A 26,885-nucleotide genomic window follows, 5' to 3' on the forward strand; every position below is an offset into this window, starting at 1 on the left:
ACCTCAAGGGCATCCAAGATGTAGGTGTCTTTTTTTCCGCAGTAGTTTCAATTTTGATATTTTTAGGTCAAACCGTTCTTGTCTGTCAGTCATTTAATGCAGGTCGATGGTCACTTGTCTCAAACAGCGGGCGGGTATAGATATATACAATAGATGTCGCCTTGGCTACGGTTTCGCAGTAGCCAAGGCGACATCTAGTGTATATATCTATACCCGCCCGCGCTCTCAGATCACTTGGACGTGGCTGAGTTCAAGAGGTAAAAACGATATAAAAACTGTTCGTTTTCTCAAACCGCTCGTTTCGTGTCTTAGGCCATCAATGTGTACTTACGATGGGGAATTGTTTAATTTGGACGACGGGGAATTGTTTTAATTTGGACTCTGTGCATGCTGTTTGAGACAAGTGACCATCGACCTGCATTATATGACTGACAGACAAGAACGGTTTGACCTAAAAATATCAAAACTGAAACTACTGCGGAAAAAAAGACACCTACATCTTGGATGCCCTTGAGGTAAGCTAAAACATACCAAAATTTTATTTCAAAGTGAACTATCCCTTTAAGGGTTGTTTTAAGGACATGTCTGTGCATGGCCATAGACTCCCATTCTAAAGCGGTCATGGGCAATTCTAAAATAGTAAAAAAGTCGAGACAGGAACCATTGTCAAAATTTCTTTGTCCACCACTCTTGTTCATCCAAAACAAGCTACAAAATAAACTCAAAGTGTTAAATACCGGAATTGTCCTTTAAGTATGTTTTTAGTGTAAAACTGTGTTGCCAGTAGATTAAATCTTTAAATATGGAACATGTATGGTAACCTACAGTATAAATGTTAACTAATGACATCTAAATTAACTGGAATTTAATTTAGATACCAACGCAGGTTACCACTTTTCAATGGACTGGTAATATGCAAGCCAATAATGCAAGTGTGTGATTTTTAAAATTACTTTTTAAAAGAAGCAAGTGATAAAAACATTTGAAATTTATTTGGTTTAAAAAAAAGAAAAGAAGATATTACAGATCTCTTGTTTTAATAAACTAATAACCCCATTCATAGTATTCCACTATTATTGCCCCCTAGCAATGCCCCCTAAATTACTGTATAATAACGGTCAAGCTCTAACTAAACCAATCACAGTATGAACCACAACTAAAGTAGTCGTCAATTATTAATTATTTTTGGTACCAAATAAATTATAATACAAAAACAACAACAAGAAAACTGTTTATAATACTAATATTCACACCACTTTCTGGACATTAAGCAACTACAATCATGACAACAATGCAATATGATGTCTCAATAAAACTATTTGCCTCTTTACAAACACAACAATTATTTATTATTAGTTAGTAATTTATTTATTAGTCAGGTCAATTCGCTCACTCTTAAACTCTCAATTGTGACAAAAACTAAACTATATTTTATTTATAAAGGTCCTGGATAAAATCAGGGTCACTTAACTGAGGGTAATACAATGCCAATGTAAATCTCAGCCTGAGGCAGAGACTGAGATTGTGGAGTAATCTGCAGTCGAGTCTCAAGAAGCTTTGCGGCTGGTTCCACGATGGAGGAAGAAGAGGAGAGAGAAAATTGAGAGTGGCGAGGAGCTGACTGTGGTGGGAGCAAGCAGGCGGAGAGACTGATGGGTTTCCTCTGATACTGTGGGGGAAGAGGTGGCGTGAAAAAGCTCTGTGAATCTAGGCCTGTGGTTTTTTTCAATGGAACATAAGAAGTAGAGGCCACTGGGAGAAGCTGCTGCTGGCTCTGATGGCATTGAAAGGGAACCATCCTAAAAAACAAATAAATACATTTGTAATGCCTTCTATGAGGTAATGGCTGAAAGTACACTTGTGAAAAACAAATACACCTACTGAAAGAGAAGTTACTTATTAGAGAAGTAATGCACTTTAAAAGAAAACTTAAGTGCAATCTGAATGTAATGTTTTTGGACACTTCATTTCTTATTCCCAATAAAATTAAAATATATAATATTTTACATTTATATTAAATGCACTTAAGGGTGCTTTTTTGACTCACTAAAGAAAGACTTAAGTACATCTTTACAGTTTATCTTTTCATAATTACTTCTATCATCTTTGTAATATAAGTGTACTGCTGAAAGTACTGACAAGTTTTTATGGTAAACTAAAATATAATTTAAATTTCTACTGAAATGCATTTGAAAATATTTGTAATTACACATTGCTAATGATACAGTTGCAATTTAGTACAATTCAAATATATTAACTTCAAATGTAATATTGAATAACTAGTTAAAATTAGAATCAATTATTTTACAGGTGCTTTAATATGTTAGTCAACACATAAGTGTAATTCTTTAAAGCATGACAAAAAATTGTTAAAACAATGATTTAAAATGTACTTTAAAATAAAACTTTTAATTTGGCATTAGTACAAAGTCCACTTTTTAAAAGCTTACTTAAGTGTGTTAAGAACCATAGTCATAAAAGGGGCCTTTTATTTCATTAATATTATATTATCTGCAAGTACAGGTTTTTAAAAATATACTTTTTAATACATAAGTGCACATCCAATACAATTAAGCCCTTTGGTCTTCTTATTTTTTTAACAAGGGTAAATCATTAATCACTGAATTATTTTCACCTTTTATTTTTTAAAACATTCTCCTGGACACCACTGTGGAGCACCACTGGAGAGCATGGGGGGCTTGTTAAAACTGCAGATGCACTACCGCTTTGAGGATCCACGCGTGTTGCACAGGCACCTTAGGTTTACTCCAACTCAGCTGGCCCTTCATATAGGCATTCTTTCTCAAATAAGTTGGGAAAGCCTTCACACCTAACAAAAAAAGAGGAAATATTGTTTAATTCATATTGTTTACTTTAACAAGGATATAATTTGCTCTGTAAACAGTGTACTGTTTCCCTGACCTTGTATAAGAGAGGTATCTGAGGATCTCCTTCCCTCCGGAAAGCTGGGTAAGGGCAGACAACTCTGGTGCCCAAGGGTGGATGAGTGAGTGCCGGAATTCCCTAGTAATATCTGTGAACACGGACGTAATCCCTGAGTCATGCGGCCATTGGTGTCAGTGCCCATCTCTAATGGGGTGCAGAGGGTGGTGAAAGAAGAACTAGTAGAAGCAGAGGGAATGGACCTGAGGCAGCAGTTTGAGGTGGCACCATCTACACGATCTATGACTATACCTAAAGCAAGGGACAGGGAATACTAATAAAATAGAGTCAGACACACTCTGCAACACTTTAATATCAATGTGTCACAGTACTTGTAGCCAGTATAAATTGACTAATCATAATGAATGAAATATCTATAGAGATTCCTTCAAACTTACTTGGTAAGCAGGAAAAGTTCTGGGAGGCACAGGCATTTGAGGGCATGTGTCTCTGTGATTTTCTGAACCCAAAAGAAGGATTGATCATGGACTGATCGTCCTCCTCCCTCTTTTTTAGATCCCCAGGCTGTGACTTTTGATATCCTGTAGTCTCCAGCTGGCAGGTAGCAGAAGCAGAGCATGTGTACTCTAGTGTGCTAAGATCGTCCTCCAAAGGCAGCATTGTTGCTGAAGGGTTGTGACCCGGAACTTTCAGCCACCCAGTTCCCAGTTTGTTTTGTTGCAGTGCTTGACGCTTCATCATTCTTTCTAACAGCAGGCAGTAGATAGCAGAAAAATGGTTGAAGCTACTGTTCTGAAGAGACTGAATACAGAGGCATGTTTTTAGTCAATAAAGTGATGCTCGGTACTTGCGTACACATGTTATAATCAAGCTACTGTACAGTGTTGAGCTACTAGTCTTCATCTGTCTGTCCCAGTACAAATGACACAATGAATGTGTAACCCAATATTTGAAAGATTAAATACTTGTATCAGGTCACATCTGTCTTCAGAGCAAACGCACAATGCCAAGGTATTTTAGTCTAATTAAAGGTGCTCTAAGTGATGTCACGCGTTTGTTAGGCCAAAACATTTTTTGTCACATACAGCAAACATCTCCTCACTATCCGCTAGCTGCCTGTCCCCTGAACACACTGTAAAAAAACGCGGTCTCTGTAGACACCACAGGCTCCACAAACGGCAACAAAAACAAACTGGGCTCACCCGCACCACGAAACACAACAAACAGTGCTCCAGCCAATCACCGACAAGAAGTATTTGAGGGGTGTGGTTTGGGGGTTAGTGCGCGTGCACATGAAGGGGGTGTGTGGAGGAGAGAGAAGCATGAAGAGGGAAGTTTGAATTATGGCCGACACACGACTAAAGAGACGACGTTCCGATGAACAAATTGCAAAGAAGAGGGACAAGGATAAGGAACGCGCGAAGTCCCGAATTTACATCGGAAAAACCCTCGAAAGGTGGCGAGAACTCCGCCGGCAGAAGGGCTTCCAATCCGACATTCAGTTGCTCTGTTTTTGCAGAACAGGTAAATCCATCTTTCTTTCTAAATTGACGTTCATGTTCGCCAAACCAACACAAGGATGTAATTAGCTAGAACTATGCAGTCAGCGTTAGCTTTGGTGAATACAACATATATGTTTCTAGCAGCTAGCGATCAATCTCTATTGTAAATGGTCAAGCAAATTCACAGTAGGTGATTCACAATTTGTGTGAATGATTGTTTTCACCCACTGTTTGTTATGGATTTGAATGTTCATTTATAGGCTATTGACAACTTTGTTGACAACTAAATTTGTTTACGCCACCGCCGTTGTTTATGCTCACTGGGAAACGCGAAGCTAACGTTATCTTGCTATTATTGCGTCCTTGTATGGGAGCTAACGTTATAGTTATAACCTCAGGTGGCGAAACGATTTTAAGACAATGTTTCTCTTTTTCTGCATTCTGTTCTGCAATATATAAAAGCATTTATCTAACTTGGTGACATTACACATTGAATGAAGTATCAGTAAAACTTAACTTTGTTTTTAGTGACTACTTTGACTTTCCTTTATGCCGGAAGGGAGGGGAGGAGGGAGGAGACGGGATGAGGAGGAGGGAGGGTCTAGCTAGCCTCCGTTTTGTTTGACAACAATTCGAATGTCAACACTCCCGGCATCACTTAGAGCACCTTTAATATATATGCATGCAGGACAAAGCCAAGCTTAACTATGAGTCTGACTTCACAAAAATCGTACTAAAAGCATTACATGATACAGGTATAAATTCCTTTTTAATTGATTATTAAATTGTTTAAGTAAGGTTTATACATGCTAGTTTCCATGACAGAGTTCAAGATAAATATTTTCATTACTACTAGAGCAGCCAGTTTGCTTAATTTCAAAAGATTATTAAACAGCAAGCACAAATTATGCAAAAGCTGCAGCTCTTCCGGCGCACTCAAGTGTCCGAATTTGCTCACTCGTTGTCATTCACTCCTTCATGGGGACTATATGTGGAGTAATGTAGGGAATAGTGAATGAGGGTATAGGGGGCGATTTCAAACACACCCAGTAGAATGGTTGGAGACCCCTAATTTAGACAGGGTTCCCACACCTTGGTTAACTTTAAATTCAAGGACTTTCCAGGTCCAATACCCTCAAATTGACTTGATGTGGGGACACATTTGTTGCGTCCAACAACAAACGTTGAGATACCATCGTAGTAGTTTTGTGCACATGTGAACATCATGGCAACGTACAACACAAAGTACCTCATGCGGGAAACACTTAAAGGACAAGTTCGGTATTTTACACTTAAAGCCCTGTTTACAGATCGTATCTGATGAAATAGAACGGTTAAGATTAAAATTTGGACACATGCTGCTGTCCCGAGAATTTTAGGTTTATTTCGCTTCCCCCCACCACCCCCACAATGGTTGTCTATGTGCACTGGAAGATTCCGTCCTAAAAACACATTAAACTTTCGTTTACAAAGACGTGAAACTCACCGAGTGGTCAGGGGGTGTTCACTGATATGTTCTATCAAAAATCGCTGAAAAAGATGCATTCCAACAGGTTTTATCGTAGTTTTTGTCCAGCTCCATTGACTTAATAGAACGTGCTGTGAGACCGCAGCACCTTTACGGTATTACTCCGCCGCTTCTTCTTCTGCTTCTTCTGTGTATTCAATGAAATGCCCGTGGTTTGCTTGCAATTGGCAAAGGTGCATTATCGCCACCAACTGGGCTGGAGTGTCTATTATTCAAGCTCTCAACGGAAGAATCACGGGTGTGACGCGTTTGGCAAAATAGGTCCACAAAAGCGAAATAAACCTAAAATTCTCGGGACAGGAGCATGTGTCCAAATTTTAATCTTAACCGTTCCATTTCATCAGATACGATCTGTAAACAGGGCTTTAAGTGTAAAATACCGAACTTGTCCTTTAACATATCACGTAAATGCGCGTAACTAACAAGCTAGTATGCATGATAGGCCATGAAGTGTTGGCAAAATATTAATATAAATATTTATATTATAATATAAATAATATCATATAAATATTTATATTATTTGTATAAAATACAAATAATATGGATTTTTTTCCAGAAAACGTATTGCACAAAATAAATTCAAGCACTTTCAATGACCTGTATCTATGCATGTTTATTTTCAAAAACTTTCCAGTGCCTTGAATTTTTCAGATTCACAAACTTTCAAGGATTTCAAGGACCCGTGGGAACCCTGTTTAGACTTGAAGGAATGGTCAATTCTGTCATAATCTAATGACCCTCATGTCATTTCAAACATGTATAACTTTTTTCTGTGGAAAATAAAATACATTTTTGAGAAAGGTCTCAGTGTGTTTTTTCACCATATAATATAAGTCAGTAGTACTTTCATTTGGTTACCAACATTCCTCAAAATATCTTCTTTTTTTGTTTCGCAGAATGACATGAGGGTGAGTAAATAATGACAGAATTTTTTTTTTTTAAGGTGAATTAAGGTGTCTTTTTCCCACACAGACCTTGATCTCTGGGCTCCTCACCTCTATGGTTCTCTTCCTGTCAATGCCCACTGTCTGCATAATACTCAGAACTGCTTCATTGTAAGTCCCTTGTTGGAGATGAGTCTCAAGACAGGAAAAGTGTAAAGGGGAATGGCATATAGCAGAGGGATCAGCCTGCATCCAACGATGTTTTTTGATTTGTGCCACACTGAATCTCTTGGTAGGTTCAACAGCCAACATCCTCCGTATAAGGCTTTCACAGTCTGTGGAACGATGGGAAGAGCAAGGATGAAAAAAGGGCTAAAGACACCAGATTTCAGCACACCAGACCATGAGAAAAGAGTCCAACTAAAATATTGAAAATTAATGCACAGTTAAGACGACCATGAGAATGGTGCTGGAACTATATGTAAATGTTGTATGCCCCTCTATATACAGTATAGGAGGAACCTTCTATATTGAGGCATACCCTGTGACATGAAGAAGGGCACTCTGAAGCGTCCGTCAGTGACTCTTCTTCTTAAGGCAAGGAGAAGTAGTCTCCAGTAGCGCTTATTAGAGAAGTTTGAGGTACGATCTAATATACTTCTGTAAATAATTACAATAAACATTACCATATTTTCATTCAGTATGCATGTGTAGCCCATATAGTAAATTCATAAAAGTTTGGGGTGGCGCGAGGAACGGGGAGAACCACTGCATTTGGAAATGGATATAAATATGGCAATGGTCAATGGATTAATTTACTTTTTGTTTGATTGTCATAATTTTTACATGCAATCATATTTTTACGACTCAAAACGGATGAAAATAGAGGTAGGCTACATGATCTTTCTTACCTGCCAGTTTTATATTCATATTACCGTCCAGGAGTACATTTTCTGCTTTCAGGTCTCTGTGTACAATTTGATGCTTGTGACAATATTCTACAGCATCAAGGAGTTGCCAGAACTTCCTACGAGCTTCTGCTTCACTTAGATGACCAACTGAGGTAAGATAATCTTTGAAAGAGAAAGATAATAGCAGTATTAGTTACCAGCATGAGAGGCAATGACATAAAAGCCTAAAAAATACAGATTTGTAAGTAATTAAAAGATTCTCTTTAGGCTCACCAAACATCTCTCCATTTTTGGCATACTCTGTCACAATATACAGCATGTCTTTGGTCTCCATAACCTACATTATACAAACAAATACTTCATACTAGTGACACGCAGTATCTAAAAAATTTTTTTTTTTAACATAGGCTAGATCTTCATAAATAAAGTGATGAATCAAAATTACAGTTACATCTTATTGGAGTCATGGAACAATAGGTAGTGCACATGCATGACACAAAAGAGCTGCTTCTCAGTGAACACAAATTGGAATCCTGCTTGATTAAAAAGGCTAAATGCCTAAACAAATGATATCTCAACATCTAATTACATGTGAATTTTCTGTCTAATTTAATTTCAACTCAGTATTATTTGTATTTTTCTAGAACATGGCAGTAGTATGTATAGGACGGCAAGTGTCAAAATGATTAATGACTTTGACCTTTGACCTTTTGACAGGTTGAACTTCCGGTGACCTTTATGATTGATGGGTTGAACTTCCTTTATGAGGTCATGGGATTAACCTTTGCCCTATCGATCATGTGGTATGACAGTTGCTTTTGCCCCGGTGACCTAGCTAGTCCTAAATCATAGTTTTGACGGTTAGTTTTTGACCTTATTAACCTTTTTAGCCCTAAATCATAGTTTTGCCGGTTGTTTGAACTTTGTCCCAGTTATGTGTGTGCGTGTGTGGTTATATGGCTTGTGCCTGTGCCTGCAGTTATTTCATATATGTGACATTCAGTTATTTCACATTTTATATATAAAACATTCTATAATTTATATAACCTAAAACAATTAAAGGTTGAAAAAACATTTAGTTATTTCACATTCATATGTAAAACATCCTATCCTTTATATAATTTATATAATATAAATTATATAATAATTATCATGCCAAAGTTCTTTTTAAAAGTGTATAATATATCATCTAAAGCAATTTAACTAAGGTTGAAAACATTCTGCTCTTTTTTAAAATTATATAATGAAATACTTATAAAATCTACATAATGTTGCATATCACACTAGCAATAGTTTGAAAAAACATTCTGTTCTTTTAAAAGCTTACTAAAACCAATTGGTTTAGATGAATAAAATCATCTTACCTTATTTTAGAAAGTTGAAGTATACCATTGATGTCCACAAAAATGCAATGTATGAATGGATTCAAAATTGTTTTACACAACTGAATTCACATAGTCATTCCTGAATGACCTCACACTGTCTCAAAACATAAGGAGCGCGCGCGTGTCTGTGTGTCTGTGTGTCTATGCGCGCGTCCTCTTCCTGCGAGCTCTGACCCCCCTCCTTACAGTGTAACTGTCAAGTGAATCTCACACTAACAAAAGTTGAAAACATGCCTTTAAAAGTATAATATAAATATCTTATTGATCCAATTGTTTTAGTTTTAGATGAATAAAAAATGACTGAGTTAAAATTAACTCAATGTCCATACCATTCATGTCCACAAAAATAATTAAACTAAAGTTGAAAAACATACCTTTAAAAGTGTATAATATAAAATAAAATATCTTGCTAAAGTTGAAAAACATACCGTTCCTTAAAAGTATAATATAAATATCTTATTGATCCAACTATTTTAGTTTTAGATGAATAAAAAATGACTGAGTTAAAATTAACACATCAATGTCCATACCACTGATGCCCACAAAAATAATTAAACTAAAGTTGATAAACATACCTTTAAAACTGTATAAATGTAATGGTTATAAAATAATTTTACTAAGGTTGAAAAAATATTCAGTTCTTTTAAAAGAATATAACATAAAAAGCTTACTAAAACCAATTGTTTTAGTTAAAAGTAAATAAAATCATCTTACCTTATTTTAGAGAGAAAGTTGAAGAAGTGGCTCCTAACACATCATTGTCCATTGATGTCCACAAAAAATGCAATGTATGAATGGATTCAAAATTGTTTTACACAACTGAATTCATATAGTCATTCCTGAATGTCTCTCAAAGCACCGTCTCAAAACATAGGGAGGCGCGCGGTATGTGTGTCAAAAAGTAAAACACGTGTGTGTGTGTGTGTGTGTGTGTGTGTGTGTGTGTGTGTGTGTGTGTGTGTGTGTGTGTGTGTGTGTGTGTGTGTGTGTGTGTGTGTGTGTGCGCGCCCCTTCACATGTGAGCTTTGACCCCTCTCCTTCGCATACCAGAGCACAGTGAAAGTGAGGAAGGGGTTTCCTAATATCACACTCACAAAAGTTGAAAAACATACTGTTCCTTAAAAGTGTATAAATAAAATGGTTATATAAATATACTGAAACCAATTATTTTAGATGAATAAATAAAATTCATTTTACATGTTTAGAGTTACAACTCTTGAACTTACATGTTCAAGAAGCTGTTGAGAGCTATAAATCACAGAGTGGTTCTCTCTCACACCAGCGTCTCTGACTCAGAGGGGTGTATTCAGTGATGGGATGAGACATTTTGAATGGTGTGTTAAACTTATAATCCTAAATGTTTAAATGACATCTTTTAAAAATAAAAGATGTTTTAAATAAATTATTAAAAGTCTTAATAAAAACAAATATTTTACAACGATGGTCTGTGGAAAAATTTGACTTGAACAAAGTATTTTTATTTATTTATCATGGGTATGTCAAATCACTTGAAAATTGAAGCGTCACAAGTCATCTCACGCCTGTGAAATATTCAGTAATTTCTTAAGTTGTATCTGTGAGAAAATGACAACCACATAGGCCTATCTTCAGAGAGAGCAACCATGAAAACATTTAGAAACTGGGAATCTTCCAGAAATAAGGTCCTTCCGATCAGCGCTGAGAAAGAAGTTACTGGACAATAATGATAGCTTCAGAATATCGGATGACAGATGAGTCTCTGTGCATCGTGTCAGAGCGTATGTCATGTTAGTCTGCTAACGCCTTTACAGAGCCAAAAGTTTTGTACACACAAAATTTATTTAAAAGCATAACCTTAAAAGTTTAAATCAAATCTTTAAAGTTTTATTAAAATCATATCTTCTATTTATCTTCTTAGAAGATTTATGTATTATTGTTACTAAACAGCGTCTGTTCAAAAACTTTAGATTGTTGAAAAACTGTGCTTAGATCATAGATCTTTTGTCCATACAACATGTTTGTCACAATGTTTTGTTGTTGTATTGTTTTTAAGAAATCCGAGGACTTCACATTGCTCTTATTTAGTCAAAGTTGTATCATTTGGAAAATCAAAGTAAAAATCATACATCGTCTTAATTCAGAGTATAAGTATAAGATCGTATAAGATCATTTTTACTTGTATCTCCCGAACTACCCTTAATCAGTGCGGAAACACACAAGGTGAAACCCTTTACTGAGAATATACTATCGGTTATCTACTCAAAATATATGTAGAAGTTTCAAATGTTAGCATTTGTTGATGGTGGTCGCATGAACAGACTTTGGGGAGATCTATAGCAGACCTATATAGCAGTCCCAAAAGAATTTCTCCCATCTAGCGATTCTTCCATCCACTCGCTTTTTGCAACTTTGGTAAATGTGCCAAGAAGCTATGACAACATGTCTTCCAATAGCACATCATCGAGTTTAACTATACATGTTCTACCGTTATGCTGCCTATATAATGATTTACACAACCAAGCTCGTCATTTAGACCGTAACTTTGACTTACCCGTCGAGAAGAAAGCAGGCAACTTCCCTTTCAAAGTCTTTCTCCTTCATTAGCTCTTTCCACCTGGGAAATTTATTTATTTACATCCCGATCAATTAAATTTCTGCTTTTGGGCGACGAGGATTCCTTCTCCTGCATAACTTTGATCCTGCATAATAATTTATCGTGCAGTGCGGCCTTTCAAATGTGCCAGGGGCAGTATTTTCACATTTTCATCCAGGCTGCCCCGGGTTCGACTCCCGGTATGGGAAGACAATTTTTTTACATCGCCAACAAAATTCAAGTTATTCAAGTTCATCAATAATCATTTTTAGTTATGCATAGTCTTAGAGGCCTACACGAACTGCAGAAACAAGCAGTTTCTTGAAGATTCGGTACTGAATCATTTTCACAAATACAATTATATTGAATTCAGAAAATTTCACTATGGAATATTTACTTTATCTATCATAATTTCAATTTAGTACGTCATCATTTAAACTTTTCATCTCATAATTATGACGCATAGTCATAATTTTTATTTCAACTTTTTAATTCAGAATTACAATTTTTGTCAATTACGCCTTTTTAATGTAATAATTCAAACCTTTTTAAGTCATCATTTGGTTGTTGACTATAGTAGTGCTGATGATGAAATGTGTCGAGTTAGGCTAGCGCTTTTTGTACCTCTCTGGTCTTTTTCAAGATGGCGGAACGACACGGAAGCTTCCTTGGACATACCCGCCCCATGTAAATAAAGATAAGAAATGATCTGATATTAAGAAAGATCATTTTACACCCGTGAGGACATATTTTATGAATACAGACAATGATTTTAGCTAATAAAATACAATTTTTCAACCCGAGCGAATCTACACACGAGAGGCCTTCAGAAGTCATAACTTCAGCGGCTTAGGCCCATTGGTGTAGGTATTTGTAAAAATCAAATACTCTATTACACTTTTTAAAGTTAGAATAAAAAGACCTGTAGTGTTGTCTGACACAAGGCCATTAACTTGTTTTATAAATGTACTTTGCTTATTTCTACAAATATCAACCTGATAAATGAAAATCAGAAAAAAGAAAAAACAGTGTTTTAAAATACAACTAAACCATGATAATGTTTAGTTTAGATGTTGATGACTCAGGCATAGTGCAGATTTCTCTAACATCTCACTCACAACGCAAAACGTTGTAAATAAACATTTTCAAACTGTAATTTAACCATATTTTATTAATATTATGTTGATTTAAAGTTTTTGTTATTAACTAATACCTTTATCTTTTAACATCCGGCACAAAATGAAAGAGATGAATTATTTGAAAAAAGGAATATTCACAATCTACAGTTAGATTTTCTCCTACTTAGTATCTGTGGGTGTATTTTTACACACTCTTGTAAAGACTATGGACTAACTTTAAAAAACAAAACAAAATTTGTGAAAAAACACATACACATCATTTCTTAACTAAGCAACTGTTTCTTAAATTATCAGACACTCACCGCACCGATGTTAACATCACCATATATTGTGTTTTCTACCATAATTGTAGTAACTATTGTCCCACCATTCTTCTGGGCAATTGTGAAGTTAAGCTGATTAGGGTTCTGAATTAATGGCTGTCCGAATGATGTAGTATTATTATGCCGTCGTTGTGGAAGGTTGTTAGGCTGTTGATTTGTCATGTTTCCAGAATGTGTTTGAACGCTCAGCGTTTGAATGTCACCATCTGTTAAAAAATTAACAATTAAATACACAACCAAAACCATGTAAACATTATAGTAAAGCTTATTGAAGATTGAGAACTATATTGACTACTAACAAAGTAAATTATAAATCTTTTCCTACGTTTGATATTCTTTTTTCTGATTTTTTTCACTATGGACTTGATCCTTTTTAATGCTGTTTTCGCTCCATATTTATTCTGTAGTTCCTCTACTGTGTCTTCCAACCTCCCTGTTGTTCTTCTCCAACTGTGTTAACCAAAGACAAACAGTTAGAAGAATAAAATGTATGTACAATAGCAAAAATAAAGTTAACATAAAATAAACACATTCATACACCAGTTCAAAGTCAATGAAGCGGCTGATGCTGCAGTGTTAGAGCACATGATGGCCGGTGAACAGACGCACAGCAAGTTAAACCAGAGTTAAAACAATAGTCTATGTTAGGCCAATACTATCTGATAATAGCTGATAACGGTTAAAGTGTGAGATAAGGTGCAAGTAGCTAAACTAAACATTTCATATTTGACAGAAATGTTTTGAGAAATGTTAAACAATGACAAAAATAATCAAACTAATCAACTTTTTTCTAATTTCTTTTTTTTCTAAATTGTGATTTAATGTGAGAGGAGAAGAAACACATAACGTGTACATGAATGAATGTGTACAATTTAATAAACATATTTACCTAACATCCATAGCCTTCAGTAAATTAAGGCTAAGTTCCTTTTTGTGGACAAAGTGAACTTTGGAGCGCTTAAAATTATCATTTGGAACTCTTTTATCAAAAAATATGTTGATAATGATTAGTTATGCCAAATGATAGTTTGGCATGCATGGGATTGTTTGTCCATAGGCTAGTGAGAGAGAAATACATTCTACAATGATATAAAAAATATGTCTTCAATAAATGCCTATTTGTTTTTATTCTATTCTTTAATCCACGCATAAAATAGGTTTTTTAGTTTTTTTACAATTCAACCTCTGGATACTGCGTCACTCCCACACATTGCATCGTAAGCGCATAATATTACCTGCTCAAGTACTTCTTGATGAGTTTCTTCTGTATTAAACAGCGAATTTTCTCAGTCAGATCGTCGCAAGATCTCAGGAATCCTCTCACACTGCTCGTGTTCACGCGCTCCATCGCTGCACTTGTGTGTATGACTGAACGATTCAAACTTCCATAAAGCGTGCCAAAACAGCAACGCGGAGATGTGACGTCACGTGTAGAGCGGGCGTTCGTAAAAAGCACATCTTTGCATTTCTTCTGAAACACCCTGTTTAACAATTTTTAACATCACCATTCTCAATCTATTGTAGCCTGTCTATTTTCCTTACACTTTTAACACTTATCGAATTGCCGAGTGTGAATGTAATGTTTTGTATGGCGTTTTCTTTACACTTTCCCCCCGGATATCATATTTGTTATATATCTCTTTGGTCATATACGACAGTATTCGCATGAATTGGCTTGATTTGATAAAATCTTCACGTGAGACATTTACATTATATTATTATATCATCCTAGTTTTTAAATAATGCTAAAATGTATATGTTAACCCTTTATGCGGATATGCCGCACAAGGTTCTCTGTTCTCTGGTTCTATGTTTTTAAAAATAAAGACAAGGATGTCTCTTTCTCAAAATCTGTGCATACAAAGCTACTTTTGTCTCATTGTTTGAAGAAAAACTAAAATGAAATACATCCTACTTTCTAAATGTGTGTTACAGAACTTATGTTGAACAATTCACCCATGTAATGTTTAATCAGATTTTGTAACTGGATTGAGTGAAAATAATAAACTTCTCTCCTAATAATCCCCTTACATTGAATTGGCTCTATCACTCTCCCTCCTCTCTCCACCTATATCCGGTGTGTGGTGAGCGCACTGGCGCCGTTGTACTGTGGCTGCCGTCGCATCATCCAAGTGGATGCTGCACACTGGAGGTGGTTGAGGAGAGATCCCCTGATATGATTGTAAAGCGCTTTGGGTGTACAGTAGTACATATGAAAGCGCTATATAAATGCCCGATTCTATTCTATTCTTCTATTCTATTCTTCTCTCTGGAGGACTTGGATAGGACTTGGACCCAGGACTTGTTGTTTATGCAGGACCTAGTTATTTATGGCTTTCCTGATGACAACCCCTATTCAGCCCCTCCAGCGGGGTGGGTGGACCCCAGCCTGATAAATATTTCAGAACATTGCACGCTCTACTCTAGCTCTACTAGCCTCGGACTGCTGCGCCACTGCAACAAAAGTTGAAAGTCCTGTTTGTCTGAGCCTGACGCAAACTTCTGACCCACAAACTTCCGAGCATTAACGCACGATTGCACCGCAAGGGAGATTCCAGGAACATTCCAGGAGATTCAGGAGACTCGTCGAAAAGCTGAAAAAATGGCGACGCAAAACCTGATGGAGAACGACTCCCCGTCCAGTTCTGGCGATACGGGGTACAATTATCCTCCGGTGTGTGAGTGTGCCATGGGCAAAGAGTGTCGTTTAAGAGCTGCGCTGGACTCTATGTTTAAAGATCATTTTAGAGGCCAAATGGTTGGCTTGATGCACAGGATCATCGACGCTGCGTGTGATATGAAAAAAGATTGTGCGCAGGATACCAAACGTGTGACAAATCTCAAAAATGAAATGGACGTCGTAAGAGGCTTGACAAAGCCATGGCCTGATGTAACACCCATGTTTTTTAACGGCAAAGAGCCGATCGGCGTAATCCTCAGAAAAGTTCTGGATGTGTTGCGTGAATGTAGTGACGAATTCCAATTCACAGAGATACTCGCTATATGGACATTTGTAACGGATCTCTGTGTGTCACTGGTGTCAAAAAATGCAAAAACTGACGTTGGTGAATTAGTTGAAAGTCTGGTCAACTATACCCTGGAGCAAAACATGATAGCCTGCAGAGATTTTCTATTCTGGTTAGACCATCTGTAAATGTCTTTCACTCAAATTTCTTCTTCAATGTATGAAAGTATAATGTTGAAATAAAAATTTCTGGTTAAAAAATGTCTGAGCTCATAAAAATAGTATTATAATAATAATATTTAGAATAATTAAAAATAATACATGATTTAAAAGATTCAATATTTGTTTTCTGCATTTTAATTACCGTATTTCCGAGGCGGCAATACAGTTGTATCATATCAAATGATACAACTAATTTGCCCGCCGTGTACAGAAGAAAGGACATTTTGTGGTGTTGTTCTTTGTTCTCATTACATTTTTTAATAAGATGATGTGCTCTGTCATGGACGACTAGACACTAGTCCAGCAGAGAGAAGGGCTTGAGTGGACACGCCCTGTGGTCCCATTTTTATGTCTTCATCAAAAGTGCCTTTTCCCCGCTTCTCAAAGTAAGCCATGCTACAGCTTCCCGCCCCTGCAACACCCGTAACATCGACCACCACGGCATTCGTTTCAGGCCAAATGGAGGAGCGGGTGGGTTACTTAAACCTGGATATGTCTCACCAGCGCCCTCCGGCTTGTCAGAATCCTGACATGCGTCGGGAACAGGAACGCCTTGACACCTTTCAGAATTGGACTCTTGCACCAGTAGCTCCGGCCGAGCTTGCCAAAAGTGGTTTCTACTACCTTGGCCAGGGCGACAGAGTGGCTTGCTTCAGTTGTGGAGGCCAGCTTAGCAACTGGGAACCGGGAGATCTGGCAGTATCAGAACACCAGAGGCATTACCCCCACTGCCGCTTCGTTCGAGATGACCGTGCAGATAATGTACCTTTATCTATCCTTTCCAATGGATCGGCAATGCAACAGTGTGAAGACCGGTTGCTCACATTTGTCTACTGGCCCTCAAGAATAACTGTTCGACCAGACCAATTGGCTAAGGCTGGTTTTTACTATGTTGGTCGTAATGATGATGTGAAGTGCTTTTGTTGCGATGGTGGACTCAGATGTTGGGAGTCTGGTGATGATCCATGGGTAGAACATGCCAAGTGGTTTCCAAGATGTGAATACCTGCTGCAAGAAAAGGGCCAAGAGTTTGTCCATCAGATTCAAGCAAGATTTCCAAGACTATTTGAGCGGCTATTGACTAATGGAGACAGCAACTCGAGAGAATTTGTGAGAGAACAAGAGAACAATCCTGTGGTGACGTCTGCTTTAGAGATGGAATTTGAGTGTGGCCTGACGGCCCAGACAAATGAAGCTGCATCACCGAGTCAAGATCTTTCAGACTTGCCTATGGAGGAACAGTTAAGAAGACTTCAAGAGGAGCGCATCTGCAAAGTTTGCATGGATAAGGAAGTGAACATTGTCTTCATCCCCTGTGGTCACCTAGTTGTGTGCAAAGAATGTGCGCCTTCTCTGAGCAAGTGCCCCATATGTAGAGGATTGGTCAAAGGCGCTGTCCGTACTTTCCTATCATAAAATTTACATTTAACATGATGCATAAAAACAATGTAACCAAAATTAAATAAGAGCAACTAATATTTGGTCTTGTTTCAGAGTCGGTGAAAACTATGTGAACTTTGATGAGGCCGAGAACAAAAGCGCTGTTAAACAAGAATCCAGGTATAAACAAGATATAATAGTTAGACGATTTATCTAACGCTTGAAATTGACGATAGGTTAAAATATTTCAGCATTATGCAGAATAAAAAGAAGATCATAAAAAGAAGAGCAATTATTAAGACACAACGTCTGTTTTCTGGATCGGGCCTAAAAGACGGATGCCTAAAACTCTGGTGTGGACGGAATAAAAAATGAATCATCCCCCCTTTCACATGAATATAACACTTATCAACCGTAATTCATTAGCTTAACTGTGTATAATAACAAAATAAGTGTAATAGTTAGACGAGTTTAAACTGTAGTAGGTAACAGAAAAAACAGCAATACTCATCTTTCACGTCGATGTTTCGTAGACATAGCAGAAAGATTCACTCTCATACTAAACACTCTCATACTAGAAGGACCGATAAATTATAGGATACATTCCTATATGAACATGTTTGACCACGCTCTGAGACTATATACTTTTTGCAAACTGTACAAAAACAAAAAGAAGCAAAAAATGTGTATGACAAAACCCCCAAAAGTCAAAACTGATCACTATAGTGGCTTTTTCTGTGTATGTTTTTAAATGGCTCATGGTGATGAAGAATTAGAATTTACTATTCGTGCAATTTTATCTGCAGGTTTTACCAAAGTGTGGAACTTTGATGAATATGCCTCTCTCGGTGCAATAGTTTAAGTGTAAAACAGCATGTACTTTTGTGTGATTCGTATTTGTGTGATTGATATCAATTTAGTCAAACAGAAAGACTATCGCTTAAATTCTTAAGCGTCATTTATTTCTATAGACGGCTCTCAAAGAAACGTTTTCATCTAAAACACATACGGTCCAACATACAACATGTGAAACAGTGTCGCCTACTATCTGAACAAGATGACTAAATCTAGCGGAGTAATAAAACCATCATCATTTGGAACCTTTTGTGTATTTATTATAAACGGCTCTTTTCTTAGTGATTTGGTCTTTTGAATCTTACATGGACACGTTTCATTCCTGTATAAAGATTGTTTTAAAGTTAGTCCATAGTCTTTACAAGAGTGTGTAAAAATACACCCACAGATACTAAGTAGGAGAAAATCTAACTGTAGATTGTGAATATTCCTTTTTTCAAATAATTCATCTCTTTCATTTTGTGCCGGATGTTAGTAGGTATTAGTTAATAACAAAAGCTTAAAATCAACATAATATGAATAAAATATGGTATAATTACAGTTTGAAAATGTTTATTTACAACGTTGTGCGTTGTGAGTGAGATGTTAGAGAAATCTGCACTATGCCTGAGTCATCAACATCTAAACTAAACATTATCATGGTTTAGTTGTATTTTAAAACACTGTTTTTTCTTTTTTCTGATTTTCATTTATCAGGTTGATATTTGTAGAAATAAGCAAAGTACATTTATAAAACAAGTTAATGGCCTTGTGTCAGACAACACTACAGGTCTTTTTATTCTAACTTTAAAAAGTGTAATAGAGTATTTGATTTTTACAAATACCTACACCAATGGGCCTAAGCCGCTGAAGTTATGACTTCTGAAGGCCTCTCGTGTGTAGATTCGCTCGGGTTGAAAAATTGTATTTTATTAGCTAAAATCATTGTCTGTATTCATAAAATATGTCCTCACGGGTGTAAAATGATCTTTCTTAATATCAGATCATTTCTTATCTTTATTTACATGGGGCGGGTATGTCCAAGGAAGCTTCCGTGTCGTTCCGCCATCTTGAAAAAGACCAGAGAGGTACAAAAAGCGCTAGCCTAACTCGACACATTTCATCATCAGCACTACTATAGTCAACAACCAAATGATGACTTAAAAAGGTTTGAATTATTACATTAAAAAGGCGTAATTGACAAAAATTGTAATTCTGAATTAAAAAGTTGAAATAAAAATTATGACTATGCGTCATAATTATGAGATGAAAAGTTTAAATGATGACGTACTAAATTGAAATTATGATAGATAAAGTAAATATTCCATAGTGAAATTTTCTGAATTCAATATAATTGTATTTGTGAAAATGATTCAGTACCGAATCTTCAAGAAACTGCTTGTTTCTGCAGTTCGTGTAGGCCTCTAAGACTATGCATAACTAAAAATGATTATTGATGAACTTGAATAACTTGAATTTTGTTGGCGATGTAAAAAAATTGTCTTCCCATACCGGGAGTCGAACCCGGGGCAGCCTGGATGAAAATTTGAAAATACTGCCCCAGGCACATTTGAAAGGCCGCACTGCACGATAAATTATTATGCAGGATCAAAGTTATGCAGGAGAAGGAATCCTCGTCGCCCAAAAGCAAAAATTTTATTGATCGGTATGTAAATAAATATCGGGATAGCTTTTCCCAGGTGGAAACACTTTGAAAGGGAAGTTGCCTGCGTTCTTCTCGACGGGTAAGTCAAAGGCACGGTCTAAATGACGAGCTTGGTTGTGTAAATCATTATATAGGCAGCATAACGGTAGAACATGTATAGTTAAACTCGATGATGTGCTATTGGAAGACATGTTGTCATAGCTTCTTGGCACATTTACCAAAGTTGCAAAAAGCGAGTGGATGGAAGAATCGCTAGATGGGAGAAATTCTTTTGGGACTGCTATATAGGTCTGCTATAGATCTCCCCAAAGTCTGTTCATGCGACCACCATCAACAAATGCTAACATTTGAAACTTCTACATATATTTTGAGTAGATAACCGATAGTATATTCTCAGTAAAGGGTTTCACCTTGTGTGTTTCCGCACTGATTAAGGGTAGTTCGGGAGATACAAGTAAAAATGATCTTATACGATCTTATACTTATACTCTGAATTAAGACGATGTATGATTTTTACTTTGATTTTCCAAATGATACAACTTTGACTAAATAAGAGCAATGTGAAGTCCTCGGATTTCTTAAAAACAATACAACAACAAAACATTGTGACAAACATGTTGTATGGACAAAAGATCTATGATCTAAGCACAGTTTTTCAACAATCTAAAGTTTTTGAACAGACGCTGTTTAGTAACAATAATACATAAATCTTCTAAGAAGATAAATAGAAGATATGATTTTAATAAAACTTTAAAGATTTGATTTAAACTTTTAAGGTTATGCTTTTAAATAAATTTTGTGTGTACAAAACTTTTGGCTCTGTAAAGGCGTTAGCAGACTAACATGACATACGCTCTGACACGATGCACAGAGACTCATCTGTCATCCGATATTCTGAAGCTATCATTATTGTCCAGTAACTTCTTTCTCAGCGCTGATCGGAAGGACCTTATTTCTGGAAGATTCCCAGTTTCTAAATGTTTTCATGGTTGCTCTCTCTGAAGATAGGCCTATGTGGTTGTCATTTTCTCACAGATACAACTTAAGAAATTACTGAATATTTCACAGGCGTGAGATGACTTGTGACGCTTCAATTTTCAAGTGATTTGACATACCCATGATAAATAAATAAAAATACTTTGTTCAAGTCAAATTTTTCCACAGACCATCGTTGTAAAATATTTGTTTTTATTAAGACTTTTAATAATTTATTTAAAACATCTTTTATTTTTAAAAGATGTCATTTAAACATTTAGGATTATAAGTTTAACACACCATTCAAAATGTCTCATCCCATCACTGAATACACCCCTCTGAGTCAGAGACGCTGGTGTGAGAGAGAACCACTCTGTGATTTATAGCTCTCAACAGCTTCTTGAACATGTAAGTTCAAGAGTTGTAACTCTAAACATGTAAAATGAATTTTATTTATTCATCTAAAATAATTGGTTTCAGTATATTTATATAACCATTTTATTTATACACTTTTAAGGAACAGTATGTTTTTCAACTTTTGTGAGTGTGATATTAGGAAACCCCTTCCTCACTTTCACTGTGCTCTGGTATGCGAAGGAGAGGGGTCAAAGCTCACATGTGAAGGGGCGCGCACACACACACACACACACACACACACACACACACACACACACACACACACACACACACACACACACACACACACACACACACACACACACGTGTGTTTTACTTTTTGACACACATACCGCGCGCCTCCCTATGTTTTGAGACGGTGCTTTGAGAGACATTCAGGAATGACTATATGAATTCAGTTGTGTAAAACAATTTTGAATCCATTCATACATTGCATTTTTTGTGGACATCAATGGACAATGATGTGTTAGGAGCCACTTCTTCAACTTTCTCTCTAAAATAAGGTAAGATGATTTTATTTACTTTTAACTAAAACAATTGGTTTTAGTAAGCTTTTTATGTTATATTCTTTTAAAAGAACTGAATATTTTTTCAACCTTAGTAAAATTATTTTATAACCATTACATTTATACAGTTTTAAAGGTATGTTTATCAACTTTAGTTTAATTATTTTTGTGGGCATCAGTGGTATGGACATTGATGTGTTAATTTTAACTCAGTCATTTTTTATTCATCTAAAACTAAAATAGTTGGATCAATAAGATATTTATATTATACTTTTAAGGAACGGTATGTTTTTCAACTTTAGCAAGATATTTTATTTTATATTATACACTTTTAAAGGTATGTTTTTCAACTTTAGTTTAATTATTTTTGTGGACATGAATGGTATGGACATTGAGTTAATTTGAACTCAGTCATTTTTTATTCATCTAAAACTAAAACAATTGGATCAATAAGATATTTATATTATACTTTTAAAGGCATGTTTTCAACTTTTGTTAGTGTGAGATTCACTTGACAGTTACACTGTAAGGAGGGGGGTCAGAGCTCGCAGGAAGAGGACGCGCGCATAGACACACAGACACACAGACACGCGCGCGCTCCTTATGTTTTGAGACAGTGTGAGGTCATTCAGGAATGACTATGTGAATTCAGTTGTGTAAAACAATTTTGAATCCATTCATACATTGCATTTTTGTGGACATCAATGGTATACTTCAACTTTCTAAAATAAGGTAAGATGATTTTATTCATCTAAACCAATTGGTTTTAGTAAGCTTTTAAAAGAACAGAATGTTTTTTCAAACTATTGCTAGTGTGATATGCAACATTATGTAGATTTTATAAGTATTTCATTATATAATTTTAAAAAAGAGCAGAATGTTTTCAACCTTAGTTAAATTGCTTTAGATGATATATTATACACTTTTAAAAAGAACTTTGGCATGATAATTATTATATAATTTATATTATATAAATTATATAAAGGATAGGATGTTTTACATATGAATGTGAAATAACTAAATGTTTTTTCAACCTTTAATTGTTTTAGGTTATATAAATTATAGAATGTTTTATATATAAAATGTGAAATAACTGAATGTCACATATATGAAATAACTGCAGGCACAGGCACAAGCCATATAACCACACACGCACACACATAACTGGGACAAAGTTCAAACAACCGGCAAAACTATGATTTAGGGCTAAAAAGGTTAATAAGGTCAAAAACTAACCGTCAAAACTATGATTTAGGACTAGCTAGGTCACCGGGGCAAAAGCAACTGTCATACCACATGATCGATAGGGCAAAGGTTAATCCCATGACCTCATAAAGGAAGTTCAACCCATCAATCTTAAAGGTCACCGGAAGTTCAACCTGTCAAAAGGTCAAAGGTCAAAGTCATTAATCATTTTGACACTTGCCGTCCTATACATACTACTCATGGCTCATTGTTTTCCCCCCGTTTTGTCATGCGTCTATATGGACTTGGAACATCAACATTAAATAATTATTGAGAAAGCAGTTGTATCATGACCTTTCCCCCTCATTATTTCCCCCCTTCCACATACTCCTGAGAGAGCAGTAAAGAGAGGAAGTAGCAGCTATGGGAAAGTCGTGGTGCATTAGAATAAACTCACTGTAAACTGGCTTTCAGCCATCTTAAACTTATGAAGTGAAAAATCAAAGCTTATAGTTGGTAGATATCAGTTGATATCAAACAAACAAGTATTCATTACTTCATTTTGCTATGAGCTCATCGTATCTGCCTTAAATTATTACATTGTTTAAATACATTTTTAGCTAACTGTGATTTGGTTGTACATTTCTGAAATATATAACTTAGACATCTAAGACAGACATTTAATAACAGTTCACTCTAAATTGTAATGTGGACTCATGCATTTTCTGTAAAGCTGCTTTGAAATTATGTGTATTGTGAAAAGCGCTATACAAATAAATGTGAATTGAATTGAATATCAAGTGTTGAGATATAGGAGGACAATATAAGACATAGTATGAAATATTAAACTCTTATTTCAAGTGAACATGGATCATTAAGAGTATTACTATTATTGACAAAGGACTATACAAAACACTATATGTGCCTAATAAACGAATATAGGCCTATAATATATGGGTATCAATCAACCATAATTATTGAATAACACAAGCACAAAAGCACACACACACACACACACACACACACACACACACACACCTGGTAAAGCTTGATTATGTATGGGTGCTGCAAAAGCTTCATGATTTTAACTTCCCGGTTAATCTTCTCTAAATCAGATTCATCCAGTCGAGTTTTATCAATGATTTTTATGGCAACCTGTTCAAATACAACCAGAGAATATTTAGTGAAGGAGGTGCGTAGAAAAAAAGAAAAAGAAAAAGATTTTTTAACATGAAATTAGCAATATATTAATGCCTTAATTAATTCGCCTAATTCCCTTATATTTCGCCTAATTTACGCTAATATATTTGTACATTGCAGGTGAAACGACTTTAAGTAATAATAAAAAAAGCACAACATAGGCCTACCTCTGTTTTGGTGACTTCGTGTCTAGCTAGTTTTACCACAGCAAAGTTTCCTTTGCCTATTGTCTTGATGATCTCGTAGAAACCCACTTGCAGTGGTCTCCGGGACTGCCTCGCTGCCTTTTCCTCCGACAAAATCACCATTGTGATAAAGGAGGACAGTGATCAAGATCAGGTAAACTGTAATGATCACATAATTTCCTAAGTAGGCTATATATTCACGCATTACATACTGAAATAAAAAGTGTTTACACAGCCTAGCCTATAACATTTGCGGTCACACAACCTTTTTATTAAATTATCAATCCAATAATTTTCTTGTTTATCTCACGAGCAGTCAGAGTAGTCGTCTCGCGCTGGGCTGTCATGAAGTCAGTAAAATCGGTTCAGCCTCCGCATCAAAACATACCATTGCAAACTCATTCTTACTTTATTAACGTCACTTTTGCGTCAGAGAGCTGAAACGAAATGTCATGATGTTGCCCAGCAACTTAACACAGCATGTACTGAATTGCAAAAGTTTCCAGACAGTTACTTCGATTAACGGGGTGTAACACTAGAATAATTGGACAGATTATAAGCCTCCTCCCTGCCCTGTTTACTGAGTTTCAGATACGCCCTTCCAAAAAAAAAAAAAAAAAAAAAGTTTATTCAAGTGTGTCATTCATCTTTTAAACTAAAAATAAGTATACTTTTAGTATACTTTTTATGTACTTCTAAGAAGTATACTTTATGTACCTCTTAGAAATATACATAAATTACACTTAAGTATACAAAAGGTTTTTGAAAATAAATTTTTTGGTCATAAAATCTACAGTGTTGCTCACAGTCACATGCCACTTCTTCTGTGGGCGTAAAAAAAGTTACTTGAGTGTAATAACATTACCACAGCTATTTTCTGACTTAAATAAAAAAGACAGTGTTACAACTGACCCCGTGTTACTTACAACACAGCTGTAGACAACTGGTAGTGGTGTACATAAGAATTTACTACAAATCTACTTAAAGTACAGTTAAAGGTACATTTCAAGTATAAAAATGTATAAATAAATAGGAACATAGTATACTTAAAGTGCAAAAATAGTATATAAATAGTACAGTGATGTTAAGTTCACCTAAAGAAAACTTACAAGTCCTTGCAGTTTAGTTTACTGAGAGAATACTTCAAAGTGTACTTTCATAAACTAAAAAAATGTGCTTCAAGTTTTTAACTAGTAAACTATAGTACAGTAAGTATAGTTGTATACAAGTTCACTTGTAGTATGGTACCTGCACAAACAAAAAAACGTAGTGGTAAACTAGTTGTGTACAGCTTACTGTTACTTTTAAAAAGAAAGTGCTACAAGTATTTAACTAGTAAACTCTATACTCTGTACTATTACAGTAAATATAGATGTATACAAGCTCCCTTGTAGTATAGTTGCTGTACAAATGAAAACAGTTGTAAACTAGTTGTGTACTAAAGTTTACTGCTCCGCAGCGTCCGACTGCCGAAGGGGCGCGGAGGAACTCTACAGGGTCCGCCTGGGTGGGGAACTCGACTGGAGCAAGAAAGCGCTCATATCCATTCCAGTGGAAGGGAGTGGCGCAGCAAGCCGACACTAGAGCGGGAACTTCGGTGTTACCAGCTGGTTGAAGCGAGTACACAGGAAGAAATCGGCTCAACACGTAGGCTATAAAATCTAGCGAACGTGTTAGGTGTCGCCCAGCCCGCAGCTCTACAGATGTCTGTCAGCGAGGCACCGTGTGCCAGTGCCCAAGAAGAAGCGACACCCCGAGTGGAGTGGGCTTTCAACCCAGGCGGGCAGGGCATGCCTTGGGCTTTGTAAGCCAAGGCGATGGCATCAACTATCCAGTGGGCCATCCTCTGCTTGGAGACAGCCTTTCCCTTCTGTCCCTCCATGGGAGCAATGGCCGCCTCTGCGACTTTCGTGAAGACACGGGGTGACAGGGCCAGCCTGAAGGTTAAGACTTTGTACTGATATGCCCGTTCCTCGAACGCAAAGTGAAGAAACGGTCTGTGTCGAGGGAGAATCGAGACATGAAAGTACGCGTCCTTCAGGTCGATCGCTGCAAACCAATTTTGGGGACGGATGCATTTGAAAATGCGTTTCTGCATAAGCATCTTGAACGGCAGCCTGTGAAGGGACCGGTTAAGGACACATAGGTCCAAGATTGGTTGTAACCCACCGCCTTTCTTGGGTACAATGAAGTACGGGCTCT

The 26,885-nt window shown here is 36.3% G+C and overlaps 1 protein-coding gene and 1 long non-coding RNA gene across 2 annotated transcripts in view; one reads left to right on the plus strand and one right to left on the minus strand.

The window, feature by feature from the left end:
• The window catches only part of LOC309495663, a 157,761-nt gene that overhangs the window by 67,026 nt on the left and 63,850 nt on the right, over nucleotides 1–26,885 (plus strand). The gene's annotated exons all lie outside the window — the stretch shown is intronic.
• On the minus strand, nucleotides 971–25,083 carry LOC309494686 (serine/threonine-protein kinase SIK2-like). Its single transcript, XM_082164099.1, has 10 exons — nucleotides 24,666–25,083; nucleotides 24,337–24,453; nucleotides 8,003–8,066; nucleotides 7,693–7,891; nucleotides 7,360–7,478; nucleotides 6,909–7,153; nucleotides 3,342–3,705; nucleotides 2,923–3,195; nucleotides 2,710–2,830; nucleotides 971–1,799 (listed from the first exon to the last, which is right to left on the minus strand). The coding sequence occupies exons 1-10, from the start codon at nucleotides 24,804–24,806 to the stop codon at nucleotides 1,463–1,465; spliced, it is 1,980 nt and encodes a 659-aa protein (XP_082020225.1). The 5' UTR covers nucleotides 24,807–25,083; the 3' UTR covers nucleotides 971–1,462.

This window comes from Leuciscus leuciscus (genome assembly GCF_965113295.1).
Source record: "Leuciscus leuciscus genome assembly, chromosome: 3".
In the NCBI taxonomy this organism is placed as follows: Eukaryota; Metazoa; Chordata; class Actinopteri; order Cypriniformes; family Leuciscidae; genus Leuciscus; species Leuciscus leuciscus.

Coding starts and splice junctions, on each gene's coding strand:
- LOC309494686 (XM_082164099.1), bottom strand. CDS start 24,806: ATGGTGATTTTGTCGGAGGAAAAGGCAGCGAGGCAGTCCCGGAGACCA. Junction 8,067..24,336: donor ACATAATCAAGCTTTACCAG/GTGTGTGTGTGT, acceptor TGTATAATGTAG/GTTATGGAGACCAAAGACAT. Junction 7,154..7,359: donor GCCCTTCTTCATGTCACAGG/GTATGCCTCAAT, acceptor ATCGTTCCACAG/ACTGTGAAAGCCTTATACGG.